The sequence below is a fragment of the Chrysochloris asiatica genome, unplaced genomic scaffold, assembly GCF_000296735.1.
Source record: "Chrysochloris asiatica unplaced genomic scaffold, ChrAsi1.0 scaffold00090, whole genome shotgun sequence".
In the NCBI taxonomy this organism is placed as follows: domain Eukaryota; kingdom Metazoa; phylum Chordata; class Mammalia; order Afrosoricida; family Chrysochloridae; genus Chrysochloris; species Chrysochloris asiatica.
In genome coordinates, this window is record NW_006408608.1 from 3,538,856 (window position 1) to 3,563,914 (window position 25,059).

Genomic DNA, 25,059 nt, shown 5'->3' on the forward strand with positions numbered 1-25,059 from the left:
TATGTCTAGCACTTCCATTTGACTTGTATAGTTTTCAGTTCTCTGATGAAATCCCTCACCTGTTCATACATGTTGTCTACTTTTTCCTCAGGAGACTAACAAATTAATCACAGCTATTTTACATTACCAGTCTGTTAATTCCAACATCTAAGACATCTCAAATGGAATTTATGTATCAACTTGTGGAGAACTAGTAAAAACAAAAAATAATTCAGTTGAAAAAATGGTGGGGGTGGTGGTTATGTGCCGTGGAGTCGGAACCGACTTATAGTGACCCTGTACAGGGTTTCTGAAGGTGTAAATCTTTACGGGAGCAGAAAGCCTCAAGTTTCTTCCATGGAACAGCTGGTAGTTTCGAACTGCTGACCTTGCAGTCCGCAGCCCGATTCGTAACCACTACGCTATAAGGTTTGTGCATATGTTGTTGTCAGGTGCCTTTGAGTCATTGCTAACTAATAATGACCCTTTATACACAGAATGCAGCACTGCCCAGTCCTGCGCCATCCTCACGATTGTATGGTTGAGCCTATGGAAGCTGCCATTGTGTCGATCCATCTCTTGGGGATCTTCTTCTTTTTCACTGACCCTCCCTTCAGGGACTGAGTGATCCCTTCTGAGAAAATGTCCAAAGTGTAAGAGATGAAGTCTCCCCATCTTCACATCTAAGGAATATTAAGGTTGGACTTCTTCCAAGACAGATCTGTTTAGTCTTCTTGCAGTTCCATGGTCCTTTTAATATACTTTGCCAAAACAATAACTCAAATATATTGATTCTTATTCAGCCTTCCTTATCCATTGACCAACTAGCACATGCATACGAGGCTATTGAAAATACCTTTGGCTATTGAAAATACTTAAGGTGTGCTTTGGTCAGGCACACCTTAATGCTCTAACTGACATCTTTGCTCTTTAACACTGTAAAAAGGGCTTTTGCAGCAGATTTGATTTCTTGACTGCTGCTTCCATGAGTGTTGGTTATCCATAGTTTGCTATAAACCACAGAGTTGAGAGTCTTTGTATAGTCAATAAAGTTCAAGTAACCATCTTTCTAGTATTCTCTCCTTTCCACCAAGATCCAATTGATGTCAGCCATGGTATCTCTTGTTTCATATCCTCTTCTGGATCCAGCTTGAATTTTTGGCAATTCCCTGTTGATGTACTGTTGCAACAGTTTTTGAATTATCTTCAATATAGGGTTTCCTAAGAGCATCTGGTGAGTTTGAACTGCTGACCTTGTGGCTCAAACCGACCTTGCAGTCTAATGCATTAACACACAGTGACACACCAGGACTTCATTTTGCACATGTTGTTGTTGTTAGGTGCCATCGAGTTGGTACCAACTCATAGCAACCCTATGCACAGAACAAAACACTGCTCAATCTTGGGCCAACCTCACAATTGTTGCCACGCTTGAGCCCATTAATGCTGCCACTTTGACAATCCATCTTGCTGGGGGTCTTCCTCTTTTTCCCTGACCCTCCACCTTACCAAACATGATATCCCTCTCCAGTTACTGGTCCCTCCTGACAACATGTCCGAAGTATGAGAGATGAAGTCTGGCCATCCTGGCCTCCAAGGAGCATTCTGGTTATACTTCTTCCAACACGGATTTGTTGGTTCTTTTGGCAGTCCATGGTACTTTCAATATTCTACTCCAAAACCATAATTCAAATATATCAATTCTTCTACTATCTTCCTTATTCACTGTCCAGCTTTTGCATACATATGAGGCTATTGAAAATACCATGGCTTGGGTCAGACACATCTTAGTTCTCAAGCTGACATCTTTGCTCTTCAACACTTTAAAAAGGTCTTGTGCAGTAGATTTGCCTAATGCAATACGTCATTTGATTTCTTGGTTGTTGCTTCCATGAGTGTTGATAGTTGATCCAAGAAAAATGAAGTCCTTGACAACTTCAATATTTTCTCCATTGGTAAGAATGTTGTTTATTAGTCAGGTGGTGAGGATTTTTGTTTTCTTTACATTGAGATGTAATCCATACCAAAGGCTATGGTCTTTGATCTTCATCAGTAAGTATTTTAAGTTGTCTTCACTTTCAGCAAGCAAGGTTGTATCATCTGCATATTGTAGGTTGTTAATGAGTCTTCCTACAATCCTGATGCCACGTTTTTCTTCATAGAACCTAGCTTCTCGGATTATTTGCTCAGCACACAGGTTGAACAAGTATGGTGAAAGAATACAACCCTATTGCACACCTTTCCTAATTTTAAACCATTCAGTTGTTCTGTTTGAACAACTGCCTCTTGGTCTATGTACAGGTTCCTGATGGTAGAATTTTTAAGTTGGTAGAATTCTTAAATTTCATCCTCACTGGCTTTAGTGGTTGGTGTGTAAATTTGAATAGTAGTGGTATTAACTGTTCTTCCTTGTAGGTGTGTGGATATTATCCTACCACAGACAACATTGTACTTCAAGATAGATCTTAAAATGCTCTTTTTGATGATGAATGCAACACCATTCCTTTTCAGTCTGTCGTTCCCAACATAGTAAACCTTGTAATTGTTTGATTCAAAATGGCCAATACTAGTCTATTTCAGTTCACTAATGTCTAGGATATTGGTCTTTATGTGTGTTGTTTCATTTCTGATGACTACTTCTAACTTTCCTAGATTCATACTTCATACATATCATGATCCAATTATTAATGGATGTTTGCATTTATTTCTTTTATTTTAAGTTGTGCCCCTACAGCAAATTACTGTCCTGAAAACTTTGCTCCATTCACTTCAGTATGGCCAATTCTATTTTGAGGAGCAATTCTCCACTAGTTGTATTTTGAGTGCTTTCCAGCCTGAAGGGCTCATTTTCTGGCAATTTATCTGATACTGTTTTGTTGCTATTCATGATGTTTTCATTGGCTAGCCTTTTAGAAGTGGTCTGCCTCTCCTTCTTCCTAATCTGTCTCAGTCTGGAAGCTCCACTGACACCTATCCACCATGGGTGACCCTGCTGGTGTTTAAAATAACGCTGGCATAACTTCTAAAATCACAGCATCACACAAGCCACAAGCTACCACAGCAAGACCAACTGACAGACAATATAGTGTGATTGTATTGACTTGATACTTTCAACACTAATGACTGAAAACCTAAATAGATGCATGATGACATCAAGTACATCATCCATTCAAAAAGCAAAAGGTCATTGAAAAGACAGGAAAGAAAGAAAAGACCAAAACGGATGTCAGAAGAGACTATGAGAGGAACAGAAAATTTCAAAGGGTAGCTTAAGGAGACAAAGTCAAGTATTATATTGAAATGTGTGAAGACTTAGAGTTAGAAACCCAAAAGGGAAGACCATGCTCAGCCTTTCTCAAGCTGAAAGACCTGAAGAGAAAATCCAAGCCTTGACTTGCGGTACTAAAGGATTCTATGGGCAAAATCCACCAATCATTGATCCGTTTATTGTATTATTGTGGCTTCTGTGTTTGAATTATGCAAATATGCTGTGCAGGACCTCTCTAAAGTGTTCAAGAGCAGTATCGATTTGAGGACTAACGTGTGTCTAACCAAAGCCATGGCATTTTCAGTAGCCTCATATGCATGTGAAAGTTGGACAATGAATAAGAAGACTGTAGTAGAATTGATGCATTTGAGTTATGGTGTTGGAGAAGAATATTGAAAGTATCATGGACTACCAGAAGAACAAAGAAATCTGTGTTGGGAGAAGTACAGCCAGAACGTTCCTTAGAAGCCAGGATCATGAGATTTCATCTCTTATGCTTCAGACGTATTCTCAGGAGGGACCAATCCCTGGAGAGGACAATATGCTTGCTAACGTGGAAAGTCAGTGCTAAAGAGGAAGGTCCTCCACCGTGATGGAGTGGCACAATGGCAGCAGCACCGGGCTCAAGTGTGACAATAATTGTGAGTATGATGCAAGACCTGGTAGCATTTCATTCTGTTTGCTATGAGGTGGAGCTGACTTGATGGCATATAACAACAATGACATCATGGGTAAAATGTTGAATGATACAAAAGCATCAAAAAACGATGGAAGGAATACACAGAGTCTGTACCAAAAAGAAACAGTCAATGTTCAACTATTTCAAGAGGTAGCACATGATCAAGAAAGAGTCAATGGTATTGAAGGAAGAGGTCCAAGATGCACTGAAGGCATTGGCAGAGAACAAGGCTCCAGGAAATGATGGAATACAAACTGAAATCTAACAAACTGAGGCAGCACTGAAAGTAGTCAGTCATCTATGCCAAGAAATTTTGAAGACAATTACCTGGCCAACGGATTGGAAGAGATTCAATGTTTGTGCCCATTCCAAAGTGAGGTGATCCAATGGAATGTGGAAATCATCAGAAAATGTCATTAATAACATACACAAGTAAAATTTTGCTAAACATCATTTATAAATGGCTGCAACAGTACATTGACATGGAGCTGACAGAGGTTCAAGACAGAAGAGGACATGGAACAAGGGATAGCATTGCTGACATCAGATGGATCTTGGCTGAAAGAAGAGAATGCCAGAAAGATGTCTACTTGTGCTTTATTTATTATGCACAGGCTTATAACTTTGTGGTTTATTTTTTTTAAAAAAAAAAAACATGGATAATGTTGCAGAGAATGCATATTCCAGAACACTTTCTTGTGCTCAAGAGGAACGTGTATACAAACCAAGAAGTAGTTGTTCAAACAGAACAAGGGATAGTGAAAGGTTTAAAATCAGGAAAGGTGTGTTCCAGGGTTGTAAACTGTTACCACACTATTGAATTTGTATGCTGAGCAAATAATCCAAGAAATTGGCATCAGAATTGAAGGAAGACTCATCAACAACTTGCAATATGCAGATGACTCAACCTTGCTTGCTGGAAGCAATGAGGACTTGGAATACTTACTGATGAAGATCGAAGACTAGAGCATTCAGTATGGATTGCACCTTAGTGTAAAGGATACAAAAATCTTCACAACTTGACCAATACATAATATCATGATAAATGAAGAAAAGACTGAAATTATCAAATACTTCATTTTCTTGGATCCACAATTAACACTCATGGAAGCAGCAGTCAAGAAACCAAACGACACATTTGCAGTAGGTAAATCTGCAGCAAAAAGACCTCTTTAAAATGTCGAACAGCAAAGATGTCAGTTTGAGGACTAAGGTGCCCCTGAACAGAGCCATGGTATTTTCAATAGCCTCATATGTTTGTGAAAGTTGAACAATGAATTAATGCAATCAAATATGGTGCTTGTAAAAAATATTGAAAGGACCATGGACTGGCAGACGAACAAATAAATCTATTTTCTGGTCTCTCATTCTTTGCATGTATTATCAGGAGGGACCAGTCCCTGGAGAAAAACATCATGCTTGGTAAAGTGGAGGGTCAGTGAGACAGAGGAAGACCCCCAACAAGATGGACTGTCACAGTGCCCACAACTAGTGGTTTAAACATAGTAACAATTGTGAGGTTGGCATGGGCCTGGCAGTGTGGCATTTTGTTGGGTGTAGAGTTGCTATCAGTTGGAATTGACTCAATGACACCTAACAATTGTCTTTCATAAACAGTTGGGATAGATAGGTGTGTATGTGGATACTAGCCTAAACGCAGCACATCTCTGGAAGGATACTGGATTTGGGGAACTGGAATTTTTGCATTGGAGAGAGAAAGGAGACTTACTTTTCAATGTATACACTTGTGTGCTGTTTGAATTTTTTAAACATGCACTTTTCACTTTCACTTTAAAAATGAAAGTAGTTGATATTTGTATAAAAATGTCATTCCCAGGATGACTTGAAGAGATGGAATGGCTGGGGACTAGGGATCCAGAGAGGGAAAGGGGCTGTGTGCTGAGGACCATGAGGGGAGGGTGGGCGGGATTGCAGGGTATGCCCTTTGGTGGGGTGATGATGCATGGACCGGATGGTAACTATGGCAATGAGACTGAGACGATGTATGATGGAATGAATGTAAAACTAATGTTCCCCCATGTAGACTATCACACAATACACAATAAAACATTAAAAAAAAAAAAAAGTCATTCCCAACCACCCTCACCCCTAGCCACTGGCCAGAGCCCTTCTGGCCACACCCTCAGCATGGCCCCAAACTTACCGATGCACGTGAGGTAGAGCACCGCGTAGGCCAGGGGCAAGGGCTTATGGCTGGAATGATAGGAAATCTGAACCTATGGAGAGATGATCCCAGGTTCATGCAGGTTGAAGCCCAGAACCCGCATCCCCAAAGACTGTGCACAAAGATCAAGGTGACCAACCCAGCTCTCCTTTAACATTCTCTGTGCCCCTTGCCTTTCCCTGCCTCGTGGGCCCACCTGTGAAATGGGAGCTTTTTGTGAGCGAGTCTGTGAAGACTTGGGTTCCAGCATTACCTATGATCTGCTAAGCTCCTATTCTGCTTCGTGTCTCAGCTTCCCTATTTGTCTAAGAGGAGGTTGGACTGAGGTTGACCTTGACCAAGGTCATACATGGCTGCGCTACTTAGGTCCCCTCATTTGCAAAATGGGAATTGTTTTTTTACAATTCCCTACCTCACACGTTGGAGTCCTGGTGTGGTGTTGTGGGTTAATGCACCAGACTGCAAAGCCGTTTGAACTGCAAGGTTGGTGGTTCAAGCTCACCAGCTGCTCCTCAGAAACCCTATACAGGGTCACTATGGGTTGGAACCGACTCGATGGCACTTAACAACAACAAGCCTCAAACATTTATAATGCAGCTTAGAAATAAAATGTGAAAAGGACGTAGTCTGTAGAATGTGCCCAAGAAACATCAGCTTCATTGTTGTGTGAGGTACAGAACTCTGGAATCACATGACCTGGGCCAGATTCTGGGTCCACCAGTTCTGAAGACCCTGAGAGAACTTACTCATCCTCCTGGGGCCTCAGTTCCTCTAGCACCCATAACTGTTACAGGACAAAGATGAAGGTGGAGATGATGTCGGAGGCTGTGTCCAAGTCCCCTTTAACCACAGTCCTCCCCTTAGATGTTTCCTCCTGATATGGTCCTTCCTCTCGCTGGATCTGACACCTTCACCTCATTCAGAGGGTTCAGGGTCTTACACCGGCTACCTCACCCTTCAGTCCTGTTGGTGTTGCTGTTGTAAAGTGCCATAGCAACCCTGTATAGGGTTTCCGAGAGCAGCTGGTGGGTTTGGACTATTGACCTTGTGGTTAGCAAGGTTAGCAGTCCAGTGCTTTGTCTACACTGCCACACCCTAAATCCTGCAGTTACTGAACCCCAAGTGTCAGGCCCCTGCAATGATGCCCAGGAATGCAATTACCCAATTGCAGTCAAAAGGGCACAGGGGTGGGGAGACTCTGACCCTCCTCAATCCCACTGACTATTGGAACCAGCCATAGAGCCCCCAGTTAGGCAGGATACCCAAGTGTCACCTCCCTCAGGTTGTTTGGTCCTCTTTCCCTCCTCTGGAGACTTAGTCCTAGCACTCACCAAATCATGTGACTTTAGGTAAACCATACCCACTCTTGGTCTCTGTTTCCTTGTCTATAAAATAGATTCATTATGAATCCTGCCCCACATACCTCACAGAGGGATCAGTTCAGAGGTGAGCACAGAGGTGGGGGTCGAGGAGGGAACCTGTTCCCAGGTGTGAGGCAGGTCTTCAATGAATCCTAATTCATTAGCTGCATGGTCTCAGGCAATTACTCTAAAGCTAGGTTACTGTGAATACCTCAGACTGCTGTGAGGCTGGAGAAGGTAATGGTGGCCCAGTGTTTGGCAGCTGGTCCTAACTTAAAGCAAACCCATGCCATTGAATGGACACCCACTCAGAGCAACCCTGTAAGTCAGAGTAAAGCTGCCCCTTAGGGCTCCCAAGCTTGTAAATCTTTATAGAAGCAGACGGCCACTTCTTTCTCCCACACAGGGACTGCTGAGTCGGGCGCTAAACCACTGTATCACCAGTGTTTCTCTGGCACAGGGTCACTGCTGCCTAAAGGGTTGGTTCCCCCAAATCTCATTCCTCACACACTAAGTCCTGGTCCCTATCAGCCCTTCCTGGGCACATCATCTGCGCCAAGCTCAAAGACCACCCCAACCTTCCTACTCTTGAGATGTCCCCCTGTTCTTAGAAGGGGATCAAGAATAAGGGAGGTGAGGTTTCCCAGGGAATCGCCATCTATGAAAGGGGTCTCCCCAGGCACCAGCCTCCCTCCCTCTTTCGTCCTGCTCACCCAGTTACCCCTCAGCCTACAGATGGAGACACTGAGGTCCAACACAGCAGGACTGGGACAACTCCTCCCTTCATGAGTGGTCGTGTGAAGCAAGAGGTGGAGCAAATATTCTATCCCTCACATCAGCACTATTACAATCCCATTTTACAAATGAGGACACTGATGCTCGTGAAGGTATGTGACTTATCCAAGGACATATAGTTTGTGTCTGTAAGCTGCGGAGCCAGAGTTCACACTCTAGCCATCTGTCTTCAGGAACAGGTGCTCTCCTATGCTCCAGTAACGAGAGATTAGGCCTTCCTGAAGCTAGATCACTGCCTCCTTCTCCCTCTCCTCCCCCTCTCCCCCCACCCATCAGGTGACCAGCTCACATGACTGTCATTGAGATCATTGCTGGGGGAGTTCATTATCACGATGATCTCTGTCCCTGCACGGAAGTGCCACCGCCTGGCCTCTGCACGCTCCCGGTTCCTCTTCGTGGATGGAGAGATGTAGATGTCCACACCTGGTGTCCCATAGACCTCGAAAGTCTCTGTGCCCTCAGGTACCAACCTGGGAAGAACAGGAAGGCATGGGACGTGCTGGAGAGGAAGTTCTGTTCTAATGCTTCTGTTTTGGCTCAAGCTCTGCTTCCTCCAGGAAGCTTTCCTGACCTCACAGTGAGGTCCTGGGAGTAGCCTGGACCCCACACACATTATACATGGTCTCATAATCCATGCTCGTAAACATTTCCTTTGAGTTTTTGTACTGCCAATAAAGCAGCAAGCCCCATGGGGGTCAGGACCCAACTGTCAGCTTTTTAAAGACTCCAGTGCAGAGCTGAACACAAGAGCTCAGTGAACACCAGTAAACAGCTAGTGCTCAGAGCGTAGCTTTAGGAAGAGTGGTTCTCATCCCAAGTCCCTTGCATGCCTATTTATCAGATACTAAGCATCTTCCCTTGGGATCTTCCCTAGCGAAAAGAGTACATTTTACTGAGAGTTTGTAAATGTCAGACGTGTGCCAGACACCTTTCATTCAGTAACTCTTTCATCATTACAAGTCTGCAAGGTTAGCAATATCACCCCCATTAGACAGGGGAGAAAACGGAGGCTCAGAGAGGTCAAGTAACAAGCTTGAGGTCAAACAGCAGCAAGGGCCAGAGCCAGATTTGCACTCAGGTCTGTCTGATATGGAGCTGGTGCTTTCCCACAACACTGCAGCATTGCCTGGGAAACTGGGCTAGATTCATTCATTGCAAAAATTTTAAGTCATTATGTCACTACCCCATGGGACTGTGTCTCCCCTAATCCTGCTAGTCTGGGAGTTCTGTTCATCACCAGCCTGCCCATCCCCTGATTGTCTGTGAGGAGCCCACTGTGCACACAGGTATTGCCAAGCTGGGGCAAATATGCTCACACTCTCCCGACTGCTTCCAGAACCTTCCATCCCTCATAGGGACTGAACACTCATAGCTCAGGACAGCCAGACAAAGTTCATAGCCATGAGGTCAGGGGTCATCAAGAGAATTCCATGTAAGGTGAGGCCACCTCGAGCTGCAAGGTTTCCTGGAGGAAACAGCTCATAGGGCCCTGGTAAGTGTCAGTAGCTAATGGCTTGTTAAGCTTTTACTGTATGCCAGCCTTCTCCAAGTTCCTCTATGTGTATTATCGCATCAAATCCTCTCAATAACTCTAAGTGATTGCTGTTATTGTTAGTTGCCATTGAGTTGGAGCTGACTCAAGGCAATTCCATGATACTTGGTATTATATGTAGGCTTTTCACTAGCAACATTTTGGAAGCAGGTCTTCTTCCTGTTGCTATGTGCCGTGGAGTCGGTTCCGACTCATAGCGACCCTACACAGGGTTTCCGAGGCTGTAAATCTTTACGGGAGCAGACTGCCTCATCTTTCTCCCCTGGAACCACTGGTAGTTTCGAACTGCTGACCTTGCGGCTCGCAGCCCGATTCGTAACCACTACACTTTTCTTCCTAGTCTAATCTTAATCTGAAAGCTCTGTCCACCATGGCTGCCCTTGCTGATATGTGAAATATCAGTGGCATTAATTCAGTTCCTATTGTTGTTGTTAAGAGCTGTTGAGTCGAATCCAATTCATAGTCACCCTCTATAGAGATTTTGAGGAGAAGCTTGTGAGTTTGAACTGCCAACCTTGCAGTTCAAACTGACCTTATTGGTGTCTCCCATTTTACAGATGCGGAAACAGAAGTTAAGTAGTCTATCCAAGGTTGCTTAGCTAGTAAATGACAGAGCTGGGATCCAAACTCAGAGCATCTAGCTCCTGAGTCCACACTCTTACCCACCACCTCCCCAAGAGTAATTAGAAACACGGTACCCATAGTCACTGAGCTCTTACCATATCAGGCCTGACTAAGTCATTCTGGGCATCAACTTGTCTAATCCTCACTGCACCATGGGTAGCTGCTGCTATGTGTCGTTGAGTCAGTTCTGAATCAATACGGGAGCAAAAATCCTCTCCTTTCTCCTGGGGAGCAGCTAGTGGGTTTGAACTGCTGACCTTTTGGTTAGCAGCCCAACTTGTAATCCACTTCAGCCATTTGAAACTACCAGCTGTTCCGCGGGAGAAGGTTGAGGCTTTCTGCTCCGGTAAAGTTTTACAGCCTCAGAAACCCTGCACAGGGTCGCTATGAGTCAGAACCGACTCCACGGCATATAACAACAACAACCAAGGCAGCTTGGGAGGAGGGGATTATTACTCCAGTTCCACACAGGGAAGCTGAGGCTCAGGGTGGGCAAGTGGGTCATCCAAGTTTGTATCACTGGTCATTGCACCCAACCTCTTCCCAACACCTGCTTCCCTCACCATTCCCATTCCTCCCCCAGCAGGCTTTGGATGCTTCCCAAAACGGCTTGTCAAAAGTGCAGTCCCCATGTTACACTCCATTAGGCGGGTCCCACTGCCACACGGCTGCCTGGTGCCATCACCAAGTGAAAGAGTTCAACACAGCCGTCTTCTCTCTTCCCAAATTCAGCCAATGAAAATACAAGGCACCCTGTATTTTTATTAGGATCTGAATTTCACAGAAAATAACAAATAACCTTTTTGGTGTAAGTGATGTCCCAGGCGCTCTCGGGAACATACGTATACTAAAAATGCATTCAATGTTTATCTGAAATTTACATTTAGCCCAGAGTCCTGAATTTCATCTGGAAGGCCTACTCCCAGAGTCTGGAGTTTCTGGTGCTTCTGGCCTGTTCTGTCCTGGATGTGGGGTCAGGCCCTAACAGGGGACACAGGTGAGACAGATTAGGAGGCATGGAGACACAGACAGAGAGATGGAAAAACTCAGAGAGATGAAGAGTCAGGAAGTCAGAGAGACAGACCCAGGTTGGACAGGGCTCTCTCATGTCTCTGGGTAATCTCAGCTCCTCCTCAGCCCCACTGCTCCAAGCTCAAGCCCACAGCTCCCCAGGGAGCACATTAAGTCTTTATGAAACTGCCCCCTGTCGCCAAACTGTTCCTTTGTACCAGATGGCCAGGAGCTAGGGCTGAGCATCCCTGATCGCCCTCCTGGGCTGAAACTGGCCCCAGCCCCTGGGTTTGGGGTGTTTCCGAGCAGCTCCCCGACACCTCCAGAACCAGCCCTGTGTGAGGCACTGGGAAATCCTGACAAAGACAGAAGTGTCCCTGCCCAGGAGAGGCCCCAGGACAGTGGGCCTTATAAAAAAAATGTATAATGCCAGGGAAAGGGAAGGACTGCCTAAGCTGAGGGTTCAGGTGGTGCCAGAACCAGAGTCAAGAACAAGCTTCCAGGTTGAGCTGGGTCACACGTCAGCCAGGTGACCTTGAGTACATTACACAGCCTCTCTGGGCTTCAACATCTTCATCTATAAAGTGGGGATAATGATATTCACTTGGCCAAGGTCAGGGGCCCCAATGTCTTCATAGACAGGACAGGCTTGGAACACAACCGCCCAGAAAGGACAAGGGGTTATTAAATTAATTAGGGCATACGGCATTGGTGGGTAGAGGCAGGCTGAGAGAGATGACTGGAAGTCTGGGGAAGGTTCTAGAAGAAAGCATTTCAAGGACAAGGGGGAGACATGTGTGAGGAGAGGGAGCTTCCATCTTGGGGCCTTAGAACAAGGAGCCATCGATGGCTTTTGATCAGCAGGGGTAACACGATGGAGCAGTGGATGTCTCTTTGATGAGGTGGAAAGTCTGTGGACTCTGGAGCTGTACTGCTTCAGTTCAAATCCTAGCTCTACCACTCACTCTCTGGGTATATGACTTTGTGCAGTGACTTAGCCTTCCTCGGTCTCAGTGTCCACATCTCTCAAGTGGGGATGATGAGATCATGAAAGAAGTGAAAGTCAGAATCCTCTGAGTCCATGCCTTCATCTCACTGCTGGGGACACTAAGGCCAGGAAAGGAGACAGCCCACAATCATATGTTAGGAGAAGAGTGGGGACTATAGGCAGAACTCCAGTTGTTGGCAATTCGGTTCTGACTTGTGATGACCCCTTGCGTGTCACCAAATGCTCATGACCCTGTGAAGGAAGACCAGACAAGCAGCTGTGTGTGTGTGTGTGTGTGTGTGTATGCGTGTCTGCATCAGGTTCCTGGATTAAGCAGTCAGAGCCTCATCTAGACCAAGTTCCTCCTAGAGCTGCCAGCATTGCCATGGTCAATTTCTCTGTTGTTGTTAGGTACCATCCAGTCAACACTGATTCATAGCGGAAGGAAACTCTATCTGGTCGTGCACCAACCTCACAATCTTTGCTACATTTGAGCCCATTGCTGCTGCTACGTTGCCAGTCCATCTCGTTGATGGTCTTCCTCTTTTTCTCCAACCCTCCACTTTACCAACTATGATATTCTCTCCAGGGACTGGTCCCTCCTGATAATTTGTCCGAAGTATGAGAGACGAAGTCTGGCCACCCTGGCTTCCAAGGAACATTCTGGCTGTATTTCTTTCAACATAGGTTTGGCTCTTGTTGTTGTTAGGTGCCATCGAGTCAGTACTGACTCATAGAGACCTTATACACAGCAGTACTACACACTGCCCGATCCTGGGCCAACCTCACTACGATTGCCACGCTTGAGTCCATCGATGCTGGCACTGTGCCAATCCATCTCACTAGGGGTCTTCCTCTTTTTCACTGACCCTCCACCCTACCAAATATGATATCCATCTCCAGTGATTGTTCCCTCCTGACACTACTCCAGGCTCCTCTAAACAGGTTTCTCTGCTCTGGGAGCATGTGGCTTGGGGGTTCAGGTTCTCCCCTGCGAAAGTGGTCTTCCTACAAGAGCAAGGCTGTCTCACGCTCTCTCTAGCACCCAATCCTCCAGCCAGCCTGAGAGTCCAATCTGCTGCTCCATCCCAAGATGTGGAAGATGAGTGGTCAATAAAATATAGTAGGTGACCAGTCTTTCTGGTTTGCCAGGGCCTGAGACATTTCCTGGGATGGGGGACTTTCAGTGCTAATTTCTACTAAGTCTCAGGCAAACAGAGACCAACTTATTCCCTTGAAAGTAGTACTGGCCTCAGACCCATCTTGTTGAAAACACAGATTCCTAGAATCAGAAATGCATTTGAGAGCATTCTGATGCCCACTGAAGTCTGAGACCCAGAGTTAAGGACGGGATCTCTTAGACATGCTGAATGAACACTGCTCACCCCCAGTAATGAAGGTTGACTCATTGCAAGTCCACCCCCCATTGGGAACCAAGACAAGTCAGAACTTCTTCAGTGTTCTCATATGTCCCCTTCAGTGGGACAGATGGTGGTGACAGTTGGCTTGCAGGTTGTTGTTGCTTAAGTGCCATCGAGTTGGTTCTGACTCACAGAGACCTTGCCGTCCAGCACAGTAACCCTCAGTGCCACATGGGCTGGTGACTTGTCCAAATCACATAGCGGCTAAGTGACAGAGCCCAGGATTGAAGCCCAGTCTGTCCCCACATCCCTGCAAACTCAAGCCTAGTCTCTTCCTTCCATGGGCCCAGGGTCTTGGACCCTGGGAGGGCAGCATTTCTGGAGCTAAGAAACTGATGGGAAACTCCCATGATGACAAGAGAAAAGTTGACAAGATGGTTCATCAAGGTCCCTGCTGAGCTGGCCTACAGGGGCAGAGGAGACCATAGCTTAGATAGCTCTCTTGTTAGCTCCCCCTCCCTCTGCAGGCCTCACCAACAGAACCAGACTAAGCAAATCACTGCCCCATCTTAACCCACTGTATCCTTGAGCCCCCCAAAATGGAGGCTGCACCAACAGCTTTTCTAACCCCCAATGGTTAAGACAGTTGATGACGCCTCAATCTCCCAGGGCCCAGCAGGACAGAAGGAAAGGACTGCTTTGTCCAGTCAGGGAGATCTCAGAGGTCCCCCTGGGTACAGTTGGAAGCCCACTCATCTCTGCCAGTCCCTTCTGGAAATGTATGGGAAACTGAGGACCAGGGAGAGGTGGAAGTGGCTCAAGATGACCAAGCCAATGGTGGCACAGCCAAGACTGGAACTTGGGGCTCCCAGTTTTCAGGTGCATTTCTACTCCACAGGGCAGCCTGTGCTAAGCATGGAGGGACATGGGTGTTTGCCCTTCCAATGAGAGCAGTGGTTTCAACGCTAACTGCATATTCATACCCTGTGGAATGAGCTTGGAAAACTAGCCACACTGGGGTGCCACAACCGGCCAATGGAATCGGGCCTCTCTAAAGATGGTACCTGGGCATCAATGTATTTTTTTTTTAATCTCCCAGGATTGAAAATCTATCAACTGGAGAAGAGGAGGCTTGGTGGCTCATTGTCAAGTGTGGTCCCTTAAGATGCATCTGCTAAAGGAGGGGTCCTCAACAAGGGAAGCTGATGTCAGCCACCCACTGCCCCAAGACCTGGCCAATATGTCTTCATGGAGAGACTTCCTGTTTTCCACCTTTGTCAAGAGCTGTTCCTTGGGGCCAGTCCAAAGGGGGTGAGATATGCACCTCCAAGGCCAAGGTTAGCCCCTCTTGGAGGCACCTGTGTTGCTCTCAGGAAGGGGCTCGAGGGCACTCAGCCACCCTCAGGATTGTGTGTGGGGGGGGTGTCTTTGCCTGGCAGCCAATCAGATCAGGCCCCTCTCATTTGTGTGCAGAAAACTACCTTCTAGAGAGGTCTCCTGAGAGTGGGCCCACCTAGCTGTGCATCTGGGAACATCTGGAGTATCTGGAGCTCCACCAGCCTCACCAGACAGTGCCCCCCTCCCTCAATCTGGCTAAGTCAGCACCTTCTGAGACTCAGTTTCTCCTTCACCACTAGTCAGGGAACACTGATGTAACTAGGAAGACCTGGTTTCTAGTTCTGCCCCTAATCGTTCCCAGCTTTGCCTTGTAGGAGAGGTAGTTAGCAGGCCACTCCCCCCACCCCCACCCCCAAGCAAATCAAGTAATGTTCTAGGACTCAGTTTCCCCATCTAGATAATAAAGGAGTTAAGTCCCTGGGTAGAGCAAATGGTTAATGCTCTTGGCTGGAACATTAAAGGCCTTGACATTTGAGTCCATTTAAAGGCACTTCAGAAGAAAGTCCTGGTGCTCTACTTATAAAAATTCAGTCACAGAAAACCCCACTTAGAATACAAGGTAGAATACAGTTCTACTCTTACGTACAAGGGGTCACCAAGAGTAAGAATCCACTCAACAACTGGTGTTTGGATATGACTGACCTAGTGTGGTTGTTCAAGATCCCACAGATTCCAACACTGTATCCCCCTGGGAACAACTTCCCATGCCCACCTTGTAATAAATCCCAGTGGTAAGTGGCTCCAAGGACCCCATATGAACTGAAGGCAACCACAGCCTGACAACATCCAAGAGGATTTCCAAGATCCCTGTGCGACTTGGTTCCCATCTCCTTACTGTTTTCACCACTGACTTTGTCCCTGGGGGTGAACCCCACCACCTGAAGTTATGTCGATAAGATTCAAACCAGCTTTCCTCCCACTCCAAGATGTTGCCCTGAAGTTTGAAAATCATTCTGATGTTTGTGCATCGAGAAAGAACTAGTGGAAGAGAAGGGACCACACTTGGTGAGATCTGGGTTCAAATCCCAGCTTTGCCTTGTAGGAGAGGAAGTTAGCAAGCCACCACCCTTCTGAGCCTCTCTTTTTCCATCTGTAAAATGGAGGCTAGAATCTGAGTCTCTGGTTGCAGTGAGGAGTAAAGAAGACACAGTTGCCCAGCGCCTGGCTCCATGTACACATGGATTGTCCTTCCTTCTCTCTCCTCCACCCTCAGCTTCCCTGCTTAGAGGGAAAAAAAGACCTTGTCCAAAGCCTGGGCCATTTCCAACTTATTCAAAGACTTGGAGATAGAGTTTAATTCACCACCATGGATAGAGAGGTCTTGCCTGTGCTCATCCTTCAAGGTTCTGATCGGTGCCCCTCCTCCAGGAAGCCTGCCCTGCTCAACCTACACTAATTTCTCTTTTCTCCAAGTATGGCTCAGAGATTGTTCCCCAGCCTCCTTGTGTACAACAGCTTTAGGTCTGCTTGACGTTGTCCCAAGTCCACAATGGAAGCTTCAGATAATGATGAGGATGACGTTAATTGTCAATAATGGTGACAGTTTTTGTAAGTGAATGCTTGCTACAATCTAGGCACTGGCTACCTATTTTACATGCACAATCTCATTTAATACCCCCCCACGCCCCCAAGAGTCCATAGAAGAATTGGTACACTTGAGTTATGGTGTTGGAGGAGAATATTGAAAGTACCACGGGCTGCCAAAAGAACAAACAGATTTATGTTGGAAGAAGTGTAGCCAGAGTGCTCCTTGGAAGCCAGGATGGCCAAACTTCATCTCTCATACTTTGGACATATTGTCAGAAGGGACTAGTCCCTGGAGAAGGATATCATGTTTGGTAAAGTGGAGGGTCAGAGAAAAAGAGGAAGACCCCCAATGAGATGCATTGGCACAATGGTGGCAGCGATGGGCTCAGGCATAGCAATGATTGTGAGGTTGGCACAGGACTGGGCAGTGTTTCGTTCTGTTGTGCATAGGGTCTCTATGGGTCAGTACCAACTCGATGGCACCTAACAACAACAACAGCAAAAGGCCTTTAAAGTAAAGGCCAAATGACTTGCATGACATCCTGGCTCTACCACTCACTGGCTGCATGCCCTTGGCCAAATTATTTAATCTCTCAGTGCTTTAGTTTCCTCCTCTGTAAAATGGGGACAATACTGTACTCATGGTGAGAATTAGTTAACGTTTGTAAAGTGATGAATACAGTGAGTGGTGTATCATTGTTGATGTTGTTATTACCTCCTTTCTAGAGATAAAGAGACAGAGGCTCAGCTAGGGGAAGTGATTTTACCAAGTCTATAAAGTCAGGTAAGCAACAGAGGCAGGACTTAGCCACCATGCCCACTGCCCTTTCTCCTGTTGGCCCCACAGTCTGAGCACACAGCTGTGCTAACCATGAGCCAGAGAGGATCTTAGAAACAGCCCAGTCCAGCTCCCCCAACCCCATGACAAAGTCCGTTCTGAAGTCTCCATTCCCCACCCCAAGAATGGCATCTAATCTCTGCTAGAACTCCCCCCGAGGGTAGGGTTGTCAGAGGACAGCGACCATGCCGGCTGGTTCACTATACAACTCTATGTGTGGCATACACCAGTCCTCAAAGAAATACTTGATGAATGTGTGAAGGAATAAACCAGCAGCTCTCTACCACCCTCCCCCTGCTCCCAGCAGGTCTAGCCAGTAGAGTCCAAGACCCCTTGTAAGAAGATGCAATAGCCTCCAACACCCATGAATTGACTGGCTCACCCTCAGCCTCTCTAGGAATCTCCAATGTGGTTCATCCCACTAACATTACCGACAAACCACACTGTCTCTTCCTCTCACTGCCCCAGTCCCTCTTCCCCCATCCTCCAGGGAAGTTCTGCGGGGGAGGGTCTGCCCAGGCTTCCTGGGGCAAGTCACACTGGAGACACATCTGCCTGAGGGGCATGAGGCAGCCAGAGCAGGTGAGTCACACCCACGGCACGCAGTTCTGGAGGAGGTGTTGGCGCCAAGTGGAATAGGTAGCCTTCCACCTTCATCACCGCACTTGGTACCGCCTCTGTGCTGACCCCCTTCTTAAGGAGTCCGAAATCCCCTTCCCACTCTCACTACCTATCCAGGTTCCTGTACCTAGCTGGGTTGAGCCTGCTCCAGACTTGTTGCCCTCTCATGATCAGTTCCTTACTCCCTCTCACTCAGTATCCATGGAACCAACATCATCTCTGCCTCTAACTGAGTTCACTCCAACTTTTAAAGCCTTGGTCTGAGGTAGTGGTTCTCAGCTGGGGACGGTTTCACCCCCAGGGCACATTTTGCAATGTTTGGAGACATTTGTGGGGCTGGGGAGAGGTGCATGCTTATATCTAGTTGGGTATGTTGCTAAACATCCTCCAGTATCCAGGATGGCCCTCACAACAAAGAGCCATCATGGGAACAGTGCTGCAACTGAGAACTTCTGGTTGGAGATCTGGAAGGGAGATTATCATTACATGGTTTTCTCCACTCCCCTCCTAGAATCCTGTCTCCTCAGTACAGCCTCGGAGCTGGGAGCTCCTCAAAAGCCTAAGTTAGCTTCCTGATGGTTCCCAGACCCCAATCCTGAAAACCCTTGCCAGCTTTTCCTTTTCTTCCTAGGAGAAAGAGAAGATGAGGGCTTTACTTCCAACCACCATTTTTAAGGGCCAGGCCACGGCACACATTCGGAGCCGAATGCCTGGACATTGAATGGCCACAGGAAACCACACTAGAAATCCCTCCTCAGCTGTAGCAGAGTTTCTGAGTAGGACTGTGAATGGGTTGAAATCCTGACTTTACTGCTTAGTATCTGTGTGACTTAGATGAAATGACTTGCTCTCTCTGTACATCATTATCTTATCTGTGAACTTATCAGTTGTCTGCCAAGCCAATTCCAAGTTGTGGCAACCATGTGTGTGTCAGAGTAGAGCTGTGCTCCAAATGGCTGATTTTTTAGAAGTAAATCATCAGACCTTTCCTCAGAGGTGCCTCTGGATAGACTCGAACCTCCAACCTATCAAGTAGCAGACAAGAACTTCACCAACTGAGCCACCCAGGGACTCCATCTATCAAATGAGCTAGTGCTAACAATAAACCCTAGCTCCTGAATGTTTGTCAAGTACTTAGAATAGTGCCTGCCACATAGGAATCGCTATGTAAGTATAAGTGATTTTTGTAAAAATTATTAGAGCTCTGTGTTCAGGCTCTGTAAGCCAGGTGCATACATACCTCTTTCTAGTCTTGGGTGCCCCAGCCAAGCCTGCAGGACCCTCTGTACACAGCTCCCCTGGCAGTAGCACCCACAAGTTGCTGGACCAGAGCTCAGCCACACCGACTCTCTCCTAACCCACTTTCAGCCTTTTACATTTCCCATGACTTGGCTGGGTCCTCAAGAAACGAAGCTGAGAAAGGAAAGGATCAAAGCTTTCTGGATTGGCTGCTGTTCTAAGACTAAGACTTGAAGAGGACAACCAAACCAAGCTCTTACCCATAAACATCCACGAGGGTTTCCACGCCAGCTACACACACGGCGCTGGTAGGATGCTCCAGGGACACACGCACAATTCTCTGAGGTGACATGCTGGCCTTGGACTAGACTGTAGCCACCAAACCTAACATTGCCCTAGAGGTCCCTTTGCATGTGGTTTAAAAGGCCCTGGTCCCGCCTCTTCATCTCAGAGTGCTAGCTCATTGGCTCTACTCTTGGAAGCTCAGCCCCTTTTCATGGCTAAGAGTTCAGGATTGGCTGGAAAGAACCTTACATTTGCATATGAACCTGTTGCACTACCACGCCCCCTCCCCCATCACCCAGGTTGTTAATTTCTCTCCAAAGGCAACAAGTCCCCACAGGTCCACGGCCAGGATGTATAGTACGGGGGCTGGAGAGACAGGGATGTGTGGCACTGGTCCAAGCCCTCCTTACTTTCCACACTCATCCTCCCCACCCCTTTTTCCTTCAATTTCAGAAATAAGATGTTAAATAAGATGGCTTTGTTGAGGGCTTCTGTATCCTGCTGAGGGTGCTGATGAGAATGCAGATCCCCAGGCCCAGCCTCCTGCTTGATGCAGTGGGTCAGAGGGGCAGCAGTAAGATGCACTTGGGGAGCACTCACCTGTTGCTTGCAGTATGTTTTCAGAGGCAGGGCTAAGTGAGCTTTGTGCTGCTCGGTTCCCTGAAGGACAGTTACAATAACTATGTTGTCCTATTGTTGGTTTGGATGTTGTTACTATTATTTTGTGCCTAAAGCCTCCAGAAGGGGTAAATGGTGAGGATGAGAACCCTCCCTGTCCAGGGGAGCCTAGAACATGAGAGCAGAAAGGTGGGGAAATTGAGACCGGGGGCGGGGGAAGGCAGGGGGCGACATTCGGGTACTCGGAACAGAGAGGACTCTGGGGTTTCAGGCTTCATGGAGCACCGCTGTGGCCCTGGTTGTTCCATCTTCTCTGGTCCTTTGTTTCCTCATCTGTTGAAAATGTGGCTAATCACCAGACCAGCAGAGATAATAGACAGACACACCCTTGGTCAGCGGAGGTGGGTGAATGCTGAGTAGAGGTTTCTGCCCTTCTCCCTGGCAGTGCAGACAGTCTAAGGCAGGGTGGGGACTAGCACCTGTGCCCCAGGATCCCCATTCAGGGCCTGGTACATTGACTTTAGCCAGCACCAGGTCCGGGCTGGGAGTTTTTTCTCCAGAAGACCTGCTGGGTTGCTGCATCCAATGACATCCTTCGTGTAATATGCTTTGGTGGCTGACTCTATTCTTGGTAAGAGTTAGGACTCAGGAGAAAACCCTGGAGAGTTTCCCTAACTCTCTTGTGACATAGCTTGAGGAACAGATGCTGAAACTGGGGGGATCCAGGTATAGGCAGGACCATCCCCCCACTCAGAGCCCTGTCTGTCCTTTACCCTCCATGCTCCCATCTCTCGCCAATGAATACCAGCTTTTTAAGAAACAGATCTGTGGTCTACTTAGACTAACGTGTCAATGACTGATGGACATCACATTTTTACTTCTCCTGGTGTGGCTTTATAGGGTCAGTGCTGGACTGTGAGCCACAAGGTTAGTAGTTCAAACCCCCCCCAAGCGACTCCTTGGGAACTCTATACAGCAGGTGTGGGAAACATTTTTTTACTGCCAAAATTTATAACATCATTTACAGGCCATACAAAATTATCAACTTAAAAATTAGCCTGCTATATTTGGTCAAACATTAAATTAACACACCCCTAGTATGATGGCTGGAACTGCAGTTGCCTTGGTAGGATCAGTCTAAATGACTTCGCGGGCTTTATATGTCCCATGGGCAGGACCTTCCCCACCCCTGCTATGCAGGGTCAGTCACTGTGACTACGAACCGACTCAACGGCACTTGACAACAACAATCCACAAGGAAAAATAAAATAAGGTGAGTGGGTGAGGGCCCGATGGTGCAGTCTGAGGCAGAGGCAAGTGTGTCTGTAAGGATGATATTTTGGGGCCCTTGAAAGCAGACCACTGAGGCTGGGTAACTTAGCAGCTAAAATGAAGTCACCTCTCCTGAGTCTGACAGCAGGGCACAGGCACCCTTCCCCCATCCTGATGACTCCAGTCTGCCTGCCTGGTGCTGGTCCTGGTGCGGGAGCATGGCCATTGGTCAGCAGAAGATGAGCCAAGGCGGTGGCAGTGGCATGAAGCAGAATCAGAAGGAGGGCCCTTCACTTTCTTTCTCTCCTTCCCACAGAGGCTAAGGAGTCAGCCACTTGAAGAAATGCATGCTGACATCTTTATTTATCAGAAAAGAGGTGGTTGGTCACCCAGAACATCCTCAGAGGGCACCTGAGCTTCCCAGTGACTCCAGAGCTTCCCCAAGCCAGTGTTACTCTGGAAGGTTTCTCCCCATCTTCCGCCATCTCTCTGCAATGACACCCTTGGGATTCTGACCCCAGCTCACTCCACTGGCCCCTGAAGAGCATCATGATCTTAAGCTAAGGGGGTTCCACGGAGCCTCCAGAAGAGGAAGCTCTCGGGATCCACTCCAGACTTCAGCTAGAGCCATCTCCTGTGTCTCAGTGTCTTCTGTACTGTCTTTGTTCACTTTGTTTTCCATGAGTGTGACTAGCCCAGTCTGAGGTCTTACCAAAGGAAACTCAGCCAGGCTGAGACCCAGTCCAGTAGCAGTTGGGGTGAAGGGCAGTCTGGTCCCACAGCGCTCCCAGCCTATTTCCAGCTGAGGCCACCTCTCACCCTGCAGCCCAGTTAAGCCTGCCTACACACATCGTGGGTGAACTCACTGGGGTCACGCTATTAAACCTGTCCCCTCCATGCCAGCTTCCTCTTCCTTGCTGTAGAAGTGGGCACCAGCCAGCCACGGGAGTTTACTCATAGGTGAAACTCAAGCTACATGCAGGGTCCTCAGGAAGTTGCCTTTCCCTCCCACCGCCTGCAGAAGGGGAATAATTAAGGCCTATTAGAGGAAATTAAACCCCACCTTTCAAGATAACCTAATGGCTTCCCCCCCTCCCACCTTCTCCCAACATCTGGGCCCCCACTTCCTGTTATATCGGAGACAGAGACAGCAGTTCACTTGGAATCCAGAGTCCCAGGTCTACAACCCAGGTCACAGAGGCCTCCTGGCCCCGAGTTCCATCATTTGCCCTTCAGTCCTCTCTGTTAGCGGCCTGTGTGCCCTGTGTTTCCTCCAAAGCACGTATACTGTCCTCTCAGCAGTTTGGGAACCGGAAGAAGTGAGCACTCATAATTAGAGGCTTTCCAACAGTAACAAGTGCCCTTCTGAGGATGGAGTCAGCTATTAAAGGGTTTCTGTTGGCTTTTTCTTTTTTTAAAAACAGGCCCTCAGACACTACGTTTGCCTGTGTGTGGCTGGGGGGCAGGGGTGGGTACTGGATGTTCATAACCTAGGTTCCCCTTTGGGAGAAGACAATCAATTGGTAGAGAAAAGAGGATGCCTTGGATATCTCTTTCTGGAGACTGGGTCCCTCGCTCCAGAATCAGATCCTTTGTACCCCATTCTTGATGCAAATATGAAATCATTATCCCTGAGCCCAAGGAAGGTGTCAGACTAGAGGGGGCAATCCTACGTGGATGTCACTTTGATGACTAAGATGTGCCTGATCCAAACCTGGCCTTTTCAACCACCTTCCATGCATGCAAAAATTGGACAATGAAAAAGGAAGACAGAGAAAGATCGATGCCTTCAAATTGTGGTGTTGGCGAATAATAATGAATATGCCACAGACTGCCGGGTGAACAAACAAATCAGCTTTAGAAGAACTACAGTGAGACCCTCCTTAGAAGGGAGGGTGGTGAGACTTTGACTCGCTTCCTTTGGCCCCATCATTGGAAGGGAATGATCGCTGGAGAAGGACATCATGCTTGGTAAAGTGGAGGGTCCGTAGAAAGAAGGACACCCCCTCATGAGCTGGACTGACTCAACAGCTGGAACAATGGACTCAAACACCATGCCAACGATCATGCAGATGCCACAGAATCAGTTACATTCCATACTGTTAGACATAAAATCACCAGGAGTCAGCGCTGACTTGGATAGCAGCTAACAGCAACAATCCTAAGTGGTGTTCCTCCGCTGAGGTCACTCACGGCCATCCTTGAATGTGTTAAAGCTTTTGAACTTTCCAGGTACCTCTGGGGATCATGGACAGGGACAAGGCAAACGAAGAGTGAGGTCAGTCCATCCTGAGTTGGGTAGGCCCCTCCAGATGGTGGGACATCGTCTCTCCCTTCTTGTCCCCTAATGCCCAGTGACCAGCACGTTTGCAGGCATGGAGGTGGGGAGTGCACAAAGCTCCCCCAAGTGGATGAAGGTCAGGTAAAGATCCCTTGCCTTCACCTTGTTGGGGTTCCCCAGCAGGTGGGCAGAGAGGATGGCTGGTGTGGGGGTGGGGGCAGGCTCAAGGCACCACGTTCCACCACTTAAAGGGAAAGGGCTTCCGGCGCACGTTGGTGCCACAGTGGATCTCCCCAAGCAGTTCATGGTAGGACAAGTAGTCATCGATGAAGATGCAGTGGAGGCCCAGTGGTTCTAGCAAGGCCCGCACCGTCTCCTCCAGACAACACTGGCCATTGATGATGGGCCCAAAGGGCTTGGGGATGCCCAAGTACTTGCCCAAGACCACCATGTTGACCTAGAGAAAAGAGAAAGAAAGAGGAAGGCTCAGGCACTGGAGACACTACACCTGGGGTCCCTCTGGACTCTGACTCTGTTCGACCATCCCAGGAGTCTCTCTTACCCTTGCCAGCATCCTGGGGCACCTCAAAAATTAGGGTCTAGAGAAGTAGAGAAGAAAAAGTCTCCTAGTTGGAAGGGAGGATTAAGAACATCAGGGCTGCCAGCAACCGACATGGTAACTTTGCATGAGTTAAAGTGTCATCCCTTCCTCTGGGATGTTCTTCCATCTCCCAGAATTTTCATATGATAACAACCTTGTTAGAACAAGAGCACTTACTATTTATCACCTGCTAGACACTAGTAAGGAGTCCTGGTGTGGCGCTGTGGTTTAATGCGCCAGACTGAAAAGCCATTTGAACTGCAAGGTTGGTAGTTCAAGCTCACCAGCTGCTCCTCAGAAACCCTATACAGGGTCGCTATGGGTCAGAATCGACTCAAAGGCACTTAGCAACAATGATGACAGACACTAGTAAAATAAATGCACACATCTTCAAGGTCTACACTATGAGTATCTTCATAGGTGTATGCCCTTGTTTAGTACACAGCTTACTCAACAGTCCCTGTTAACCCTGATCACTGTTCCCATGTACTGAGCATCATCTATGTGCCAACTATGTCATCACTAAACCTTCCAGTCTCCCTCTGAGACTGTGGTTAGACAGAGTTAAGTAACATA

General features: G+C 47.4%; 2 protein-coding genes across 2 annotated transcripts in view; both read right to left on the reverse strand.

The window, feature by feature from the left end:
- Window positions 1–19,778, reverse strand: part of PADI3 (peptidyl arginine deiminase, type III) — a 41,918-nt gene extending 22,140 nt beyond the window's left edge. The window contains exons 1-3 of the mRNA XM_006866409.1: window positions 19,687–19,778; window positions 8,557–8,737; window positions 6,091–6,163 (exon numbers count right to left, since the gene is read on the reverse strand). Of these exons, the coding sequence (XP_006866471.1) occupies window positions 6,091–6,163; window positions 8,557–8,737; window positions 19,687–19,778 (346 nt within the window). The remainder of the gene's footprint in view (window positions 1–6,090; window positions 6,164–8,556; window positions 8,738–19,686) is intronic.
- A 4,327-nt stretch (window positions 19,779–24,105) lies between these two features.
- The window catches only part of PADI1 (peptidyl arginine deiminase, type I), a 40,813-nt gene continuing 39,859 nt past the window's right edge, over window positions 24,106–25,059 (reverse strand). The window contains exon 16 of the mRNA XM_006866339.1: window positions 24,106–24,339. Coding sequence (XP_006866401.1) covers window positions 24,106–24,339 — 234 coding nt within the window. The remainder of the gene's footprint in view (window positions 24,340–25,059) is intronic.